Here is a 9,255-nt window from a genome sequence, read left to right on the forward strand (position 1 = left end):
GCAAGCCAACTCGAGCATTTTACCCTCGTGTCACTAGCGCAACACGAGCCATTCAAAAAAAAGTCTTGGAACTGAAGAGAAATCCATCTCTATACAAACTCTTTATGTTCTTGATATTGATTGAGTTACGAGAATGAAGAAGCGTAGCACACCTTTTCTCTCAATTCAAGTTTCCATTCAATAAGTGCATCAAGTATTTCGTATAGAAAGAAAAGGAACCACTTCTCTTCTCTTAAGTATATGAAAAATAACTTTTTGGTCCCTTTCGTCCAGAGGTTAGGACATCGTCTTTTCATGTCGAAGACACGGGTTCGATTCCCGTAAGGGATAGGTACTTATTCCCGGCCGGCGGTATCAAGAACCCGGATAGTCAGTAGGAAACTCCAATCTGCAAGCGGAACAACGAGTTTAGAAGGCACGTTCTTGAAAGAGCAGGCTGACTATGAAACTCATATAAGGCTCGCGATCGGGTGCATTGTTGACTCGGGGGCGGTTCCATAGGCGGCTACTCTAAGACGGATCAAGTTGGGCTATATATTATGGCAAGTTGACCCTACTTTCCAATTTTGTAGATAGAACAGTTCTAGTAGAAGGTTAACCCGGCCTTCCTAAGAGTACTAGGTTAAAGGGGAGACCTCTAAAGCCCAGAAAGAACTATCCTATCCCTTTAGGAATCCAAAAGCGCCATATCTGTGGATCACTGACGACTATACCCAATGAGCAATGTAGAAAGAGCCTAGGAAAATGCATCTTCTCCCTATTCAGTCAGCAGTTGTCCATCGACTAGTCTTACTTACCGCACCGGCCGGCGAAAAGGGATTTCTCAGTGATAGACCCACGAGAGTGTGTGTGCCAGTGACAAAAGAAGTGCGAGACGATCTGGGAAGTGAGGGATGCCCTTCCTGGGTATCATGAGCGGCGAGGCAGGTACGGCTGGAGGAAAAGCAAGGCAACAGGGTGCTAGGTTTAAGCAAGTATTGTCCGTCCGATCATTGGAATCGGCTTAGCCGAAAAAGGCAGATCTGGTTTCACTAGTAGGAAGAACACCCTTCTAAGGTGAAGGTATCCCATTTCTAAGAAGGAAGTTCTATATATTCAAACTAGAGAGAAGCTCTAAAATGGAAATCAAAAAGGAACCCCTTGTCCGTCCAGGTACTCACCCCGCCGGAACTCGCAATCAAACATAGGGTTGGCAAACTAGGAAGGCACAGAAAAGAAGGCAGTTGCGAAGGCGAGCAAGGTATTTTTGAATTTCCTCAAATTGATGAATCAATGAAGTAGTTGAATTGAAGTAAATGTGCCTACGAAAGAAGAGTTTTCGATATGGATATGCGAACAGGAAGAAAGCAAGCATATATTACTATTGAATTGGCAACGAACACCGTCAAACAAAGATAGCTGTTGAGGAGGAAGACCTGGATAGGGAGCCGGTTACGAATAAACCTGGGACTAGGAAACCCCGAACTACGAATGGAAACACTTTTTCAAGCAGGGGTAAACGGATCTGGTTAGGAAGCCAAAGATGGAAGAGAGGGTGTCGTGTCGGATCTTCAATCGGGGCAAACAACGGATGCTCGGGATAAAGCTGGACTTCGATTGGTTTTTGATGGATATGAGCTTTCCCTGAATAAGGATCAAAATATGCTTCCTAAAACAGCATGCGCAATGGTGGGCCGAGTACATAGCATAGCGTATATCAAGTATCCAACGCCTTCTGAATAAGGAATGGAAGCCGACTTAATAAAACTACATCTTGCTGATGTAGGTGTAGACAGGTATTCTAAAAGGAGTGACAATATTGGGTGTAAGGATTCTTCTATGCAAACATTGACCACTCATATGGTAGCCTCACAACCATCTACAAGGGAGACTTCCACCTCAACCTGAAGTTCACCCACGTGGAGCCTTTACTAGTCGGAGTGGTAAGACTACAACCGATTCTCTTCCCCAATGCTAGCGTTGTATGTACCACCTGCCTTCTACCCTAGCCGGCCCAATACCTTCTCCACAGGGACCTCAACAGTCCACTACTTCTGCTGCATAGCCTAGTTCTTCTACACCAGCAGCTATTGCTCCTAATGATCCATCATCAATCTGCTTCACCAGTCAACCCGAAGCTGCCATTTCCAGAACGGTTTGTGAAGTCAACTGAAGACAAGCAGATTGCAAAGTTTCTGGATATGATGACAGATATGCAGATTACCACCCCCATCCTTGATGGTGTCTTACAGGTGCCGATGTATACACAGTTCTTTAAGGACCAGCTCGCAAAGAAGCGAAACATTAACGAGCCAGAACTGGTTACTCTTACTAAGGAATGTAGTGCACTCGTTCAAATAAGCTACCTCTCAACTTAGATGAGCCTGCCAGTTTCAGTATTCCATGCTTGATAGGAAGTCAAACTTTCCATGCTTTATGTGGTCTTGGGTCTACTGTGATTCCCTTCACTGTCTACGAGCCACTACCATTGGGTTATGTACGGCCGATAGCATCACTCTCCACCTTGCTGATCAGGATCCGGCAGACATTTTGGGTGATATCCCTGCGATAGTTGGTAACTTCGCATTTCCAGTTGATTTTGTTGTCTTGGAGATGTAGGATAAGAGCTTCCCTATTTTTTTTGGGGAGACCTTTTCTAGCTACTGCAGGGGCTGTCATCGATGTGAAAGATGCTAAGCTCACGCTTCAATTTGGTGAGGAGAAAGTCTCATTTGACATTAGGTATATCTTCCAACTCACCTTCCTCACTGTCCAAACCATAGTAAGCAATATGAAACGAGTCACTTAAGCCCTAGTAAAAGGCTACTCTTTGAATCCCCTCTTTAAGGCATATAAAATTAGTACTCTTCCTGAGCTAGCTTAAGCATATCTCGAGCGAGTGAGTTTCCCTCCATCAAGTTCTAAGCGATCAAATAAGGTCCTTGCTCTCGAGCCAATGCCAATACCAATAGAGAGGGTCTAAACGAAGGATTCAAAGGAGGTTACCGGTTAAGGGCAAATGCAATCTCTGAGCCAGTTGGAGAAAAAAGGTAATCAAAGAAAGTTTCAGTTGGACTTTCCCTGCCAACCCTACCCAAATTTCATACCCTGCGGTTTTTGTTCCTCTTTTGATATTTCGTTCCTCGAATCGAGACTTTCTTTGTTGAGGATCTCTGGTTTAGGGTACTCCATCGAGTTTCAGTTTCTTCTTCTAATGGCTGTGTCCGTCTAAGGTGGCTATTTGAGCGATTTAAGTATCGCGGTTGTCTTGAGCTCTGGATTGATGGACGGAAACCCGGGGCTGGGTTCGATTTCAACTCGGAGATAGCCGGGTCTATAGTAAGAGCTGCTTTGTGAACAGCATCGGATGACATAGCCAGGGTAGCCGCAATAGAGCAATTATGCCTTAAGCCCAAAACTCTTCCTTCTAGGGATCAGATCAACCTAAAGCACCATCAGTTGTGGATGAATCCACAAAGTCTTTCTACTTATCTCGTCAAGCGAAGTAGCTATCAACGGCTTTAGCATGAGAACTAGAACATCAAGCCATGGTAAACTGCCAAAGCTTCTGCTGTAGTGTAACACCAGGGTTCAGCCTTCTCCTTGCCGAGTTGCATCGCCCGCATCCTGTTCAATTGGAAAGTCTGGCAAAGGCGCTTCCAACTCCTGGTTCAGGGTCTGAGGTTACCAAACAAAGATGAATCCCGCGCAATCAGAGATTAAGCCATAAGATCCCACCCAGAAACTGGAAGAGTCGGGGGCACCTACTGAAGGAGTCTTCCCTCCATCGATTCAATGACAAAATAGCTCTATTGAGAGGGCCTTTGACAACCCTCTTGAATGTGGCTCGCTCCTAGTTTTTCTTCCCCCGCCCGTTCTATCTAGGCTGGTGGCTATACCAGATTTCGTGTCTGATCGAACTTGAAACTAGCCCATTGAGCTTCTTGGATTCCAAACCAGAAAGAAGGATCGCACACAAGAAAATAGAGTTGGAATGAAAGATGGGGTAAATATGAACTTTATTATCCTAGCTGCTCTCCATCCAGCAAGTTACTCTCTTTCAAAAGATGACAACTCAAGATTACCAATCAAAACCAACGCTTTTTCTTCTCCTATAGCTTCATCATTAGATCTTTCACTAGTTGTTGGATGTGAGTGATGAGATCGATCCATGGAATTTTTACCTCACTCACATACTTTGGAAGATGAAGAAATTCTCTTGAATTTACTTATGGGCTGGCTCTACATGTGGTCAGATGGGTTCCCCTCTTCAGTCATTTGGTACCTCTCCAACGCTTCCTCCTATTCCTATTGATCAGATCAAAGCCAAACCTATCTAGTCTTGCACGTTGTCACCCACCGCTCTTGCCAAAAACAAAGAAATTCTATCTTGGGAACTAAAAAAAGAATCGGAATGGGAAGTATTTATTTCTTGATTCTCCGGCTAGCATCCTTACTTCCTTCTTCAATGGAAATTCTATGTTTTGGCTCAGTATAAACAAAAAAATGAGAAATTCTCTTATTTGTAGAAAAGTCTTCTTTTGGTTAAATCTGGAGAACCCAGTCGAAACTCTGATTCATGTTTGTGGATTTTAATAGCTCTCCTATCTACCCGGAAATGATCTTCTACCTTTACTGTCTATGTTCTTTACATATCTTTTGATTGTTTTTCAAATCATTGTGTCATTTCAAATTCAGTGGTTGCACCCTTGTGAGCAAGTTGTTGCCGGATTGGATAGGAGAGGTGAAACAAAGCTATGAAGGATCAAAATTAGCTGAAGAAGTTAAGAAGAGCATTAGTGAAGCGAGAGGAGGACAAGATGGTTGGGAAGAGGAGGAAGGGGTATTAAGGAAAAAAGGGAGGCTTTATGTGGGGACCGCTAGAAATGCAAGAGCCAGGATAGCGCAAGAACTGCATGGGACAGCTACCGGAGGCCATTCAGGTATACTAGCTTCCTATAAGAGAACTAATAGGAACTTTGTCTGGCCAGGAATGGATGCCTCTCTTGAGGACAGACTGTGATGGTAAAGCAACAACATCAACTCGCAATGGCCCTCGTGCCATGAGACATGGATTTTAGTCGACGTAGATTAGATCAAAAGATCGCACTTCCGCTCTTCTCCTATCGGACTAGTCACTTCCCACTCTCCTCAAGTGAACAGTTTAGCCACTATCCTCCCATATACTCTGCTTTTTCATTGCTTATGAACTGGAACTTGTTGGTGCATGGATTTCACGTTTCAGCAGCACTTTGGTTTGTGCATGGTTGTGAAAATAAGGCTTTCTATACACTTATATGAACTTCATTGGCGAAAGAAAGAGAAGCTTGCCTTGATAAAGCACAGCCTTTCGCACTCCAATAGGCATATATTGTTACAAGGTTATGCCCAAAGGTCTCAAAAACACCGGTGCTACATATCAACGCGCCATGACTAAGATCTTCGATGAGATAATACATAAGATTGTCGAGTGCTATGTAGATGATCTCGTTGTAAAGGCGGTATCCTATGAAGAACATCTTCAACATCTCAGAATCGTATTCGACCGCCTAAGGCAACATGCACTCAAGTTAAACCCGTTGAAGTGCGTCTTCATGGTCTCATCAGGCGAATTCCTAGGGTTTGTCATTCGACATCGGGGAATAGAAATCGACCCGAGTAAAATCAAGGCCATACTCGAAATGCCTCCTCCTCAAAACCTTAAGGAGCTGCGTTCGCTTCAAGGGCGCCTGGCATACATCAGGCGATTCATAGCCAATTTTGCAGGAAGAATCCAACCTTTTACAAGAAAAACCAAAAAAGACATTCCATTCTTTTGGGATGAAAACTGCCAACAAGCCCTAGATGGCATCAAAAGCTATCTCCTCAATCCGCCAGTCCTGGCTGTGCCGATACCAGGGAAGGAGCTTATACTCTACACCACGGCCTTGGATGAATCTCTTGGGGCTCTATTGGAACAAGAAAATGAAAACGGGAAAGAGAATGCCCTCTATTACCTTAGTCGTGTGCTCGTAGGAGCTGAACATGCGTACTCTCCTATAAAAAAACATTGCCTTGCACTGGCGTTCGCTGTCAAGAAGCTACGGCACTACATGATAGCACATCGGGTCACCCTCATCTCCAAAGTTCACCCACTTAAATATCTCATGACAAGACCAATGCTTACAGGAAGATTGGCAAGATGGGGCCATCATCCTTACTGAGTTCGACATTGTGTATGCGCCGCAGAAGGCCATTAGAGGGCAAGCGATGGCGGATTTCCTAGCAGCACACCATACATATTTCTACAGTAAATAAAATATTTCCATGGATGGGATTGCACGTAGTCCATTCCACCTTTATCTATCTAGGTTATCCTTCTTTCTTAACAAAGCAGAATGTGATGATCGATCCCTCTATTATGGGATTTATGTTTATACCAAAGCCTCTACTTTAGATATTTACGCTGATGAAGGAAAGCCTTGTTAAAGACTACGACTTTGGACTTCCTTTTTCGTACTCTTCTTTCATCCTCCTTACCAGAACGCTTTTCCTGGTTCAGAAGAATAAGATACTTAAATTGTGGCTTACATATGGAAAATGCCTTCGTCTTGAAGCTACCAATGCACATCACGGTGAAATCATTGTCAATTAATTGTTAGATTCCCCATATCACCCATAGCCACCCAAATCTTTTTTTTGCCTCAAACTCTGCTGCCCTATCACTCCTCGATAAGTGTACTTACTCAGGTTGTGCACTTGGCTGAGCGAGATCTTCCCCTTTGGCATGAGAACCGCCTACCTACGCTAACGTAACTAATGCAGATGGCGGAAGTTAGTAGTTCTCCTATGCCAACATGAACACAAACGAAATCGTCGAATTTCGTATAGAAAGAAAAGGAACCACTTCTATTCTCTTTTCTTAAGTATAAGAGGGATAAGTACTTATTCCTGGCCGGCGGTATCATTGCTGCTCCCCGCCTAATGCGGATCATTGTGCAATGCTTATGTGAAATCTCAATCCAAAACTTATTCGTTTTGTTGGAAAAACCAACGCCGATCTAAAACTAAGTCTTCCTTTCAAAAGTGAGCGAGCAGAGCTGAAAAAGATGGAGTTACCTGGAGATGAGATTTCTTTCTATGGATATGAAGGATAGAAATATGCTATTTGCTGCTATTCCATCTATTTGTGCATCAAGTCCGAAGAAGATCTCAATCTATAATGAAGAAATGATAGTAGCTCGTTGTTTTATAGGCTTTCTCATATTCAGTCGGAAGAGTTTAGGTAAGACTTTCAAAGAAACTCTCGACGGGAGAATCGAGTCTATTCAGGAAGAATTGCAGCAATTCTTCAATCCTAACGAAGTAATTCCGGAGGAATCCAATGAACAACCACGATTACTTAGGATCAGCTTGCGAATTTGCAGCACCGTAGTAGAATCATTACCAACGGCACGCTGTGCGCCTAAGTGCGAAAAGACAGTGCAAGCTTTGTTATGCCGAAACCTAAATGTAAAGTCAACAACACTTCTAAATGCCACTTCTTCCCGCCGCATCCGTCTTCAGGACGATATAGTCACAGGTTTTCACTTTTCAGTGAGTGAAAGATTTGTATCCGGGTCTACGTTCAAAGCTTCTACCATAGACCTAATTCGAGAAGGCTTGATAGTCCTAAGAAAGGTGAGGGTGGGGGGTTCTATTTAGGAAGAATAAGAAGAATCTCATTCATGTGTTCATGCTAACAGAAGAGCGGATCCAATACACATAAGACTTTTTTTCAGGAAATTCCTAATGTAACTGATGAATTTGGGATGTCATGCCCCACAAGTTAGTTGCCCAAGCGCTCCCTAGGAGGGCAGTCTACCACAAGATAGAGTTTGAGCCTGGAGCCAAAGCCCCAACCCCTCCATTTTAGGTTTTTCTCAGGAAAGAATTTCAGGAAGTCATATCGGCCAGATAAGCCTCTGACGGCTCCATATTGATTTTTCCCCAGTTTTCTTTCAGAAGAAGCGGGAGCCATTTTGCATTGAAACTCGGTATCAGCAGAGTCATCTCCTGAGAAAGACTTCTTTCTTATTTATACAAGATTTCAGAGAACATAGTGAAGCCCTCAAAGCGCTAACAAAGTCGTAAGTAGAGAAGTTTTCCAAAAATATACCTCGTTTTTCCATTAAGTGTGCGTTGTCTGATGAAGAATAACGGGGGAGCCAACTCAATAACCTAGCAGAAGAACCGTCCGGACTTGAAACAGCGGATGCAACCCTTGCATTTCGTTCTTTTGTTCTTTACTCTATTTTCGCTTTGGCACTCACTTCCTTTGGAATAAGGGCATTTTTCTTCTCTACTCGTTCCGTTGACCATCAAACAGTTTCTTAATTATGTTATGTCAAATGATGGGAAAAAGGAAGGAGTAATCAAAAAAGACTAGAACTACCCGATCCGTTGAAATACGATACGAAGGAAACGGACTTCAATCCCTCATTCTTATTGTTTGTTCTTCTGATCCCCTTGTTTCTAACTCGCTTAATTCGGAAGAGGAAAATGACAGCAGCTAAAGTGAGAAATAAACAACTGCTCGGAAAGCTAAGGTTTGAGCGTTGGTTTTGATGGCAGTGAAGAAAGCTCGCCCAAAAGATGTACATGGAACCAATGATACCAAAAGAAGAATCAAATATGAGGAGAACTGGGTGCATTGGTAAACGGCTCCGCCATAGCTTGTACGACTTCTGAATCCTATTAATGGCGCTCTCCGAATAAATAAGTAGATACAGGCGGACTACATACACGTGCTCTCCGAGTAGGGAAAGTGAGAAATCTACGGTCTTCCATCCGCGGATGTGACAAATCCAATCCAATTTGGTCTTGTCCCATGGCTCGGACCCGGTCGCGTAAATGCAGCTACCACTACGACGGGATACTATAGTTATTTACTCTGTTTCAATCCCTATTTGGCCATTCAACAGTAGTGTACGGCCTTTGGAAAGCATCTCTTCCTAGAGGGGACTCCCGCTTGTGATCTTCTTCCTTGGGTCGGAGAAAATAGAACTTACCAATTGGAAATGGAAATGCTGAATGAATTGAACCAAACTACGGAAACTGTGGTTGAGCTTGCCTGTCATCAACGAAGGATGGTTGTGAAGTTGGTGGAAGAAAGCAAACCAATGAATGCAGCTAGTCACCCTGAAAGGCGAGCCCATGTCTTTTGAGAAACTGACACAACCTGTTGTGTTGACTTATCTTATACTAAGGGTCCATCCCAGCCAACAAGGGATTTCTCATAATTCTAGGATGAAACAG

General features: G+C 43.5%; 1 protein-coding gene across 1 annotated transcript; it reads left to right on the top strand.

Annotated features, from left to right (window-relative positions):
* Positions 1 to 7,083: 7,083 nt before the first annotated feature.
* Positions 7,084 to 7,744, top strand: LOC119367932 (ATP synthase protein MI25-like). The gene has a single exon (XM_037633305.1). The coding sequence runs from the start codon at positions 7,084 to 7,086 to the stop codon at positions 7,660 to 7,662; it is 579 nt and encodes a 192-aa protein (XP_037489202.1). The 3' UTR covers positions 7,663 to 7,744.
* The last annotated feature ends 1,511 nt before the right edge of the window (positions 7,745 to 9,255 follow it).

This window comes from Triticum dicoccoides, chromosome 2B (genome assembly GCF_002162155.2).
Source record: "Triticum dicoccoides isolate Atlit2015 ecotype Zavitan chromosome 2B, WEW_v2.0, whole genome shotgun sequence".
NCBI classification, from domain to species: Eukaryota; Viridiplantae; Streptophyta; class Magnoliopsida; order Poales; family Poaceae; genus Triticum; species Triticum dicoccoides.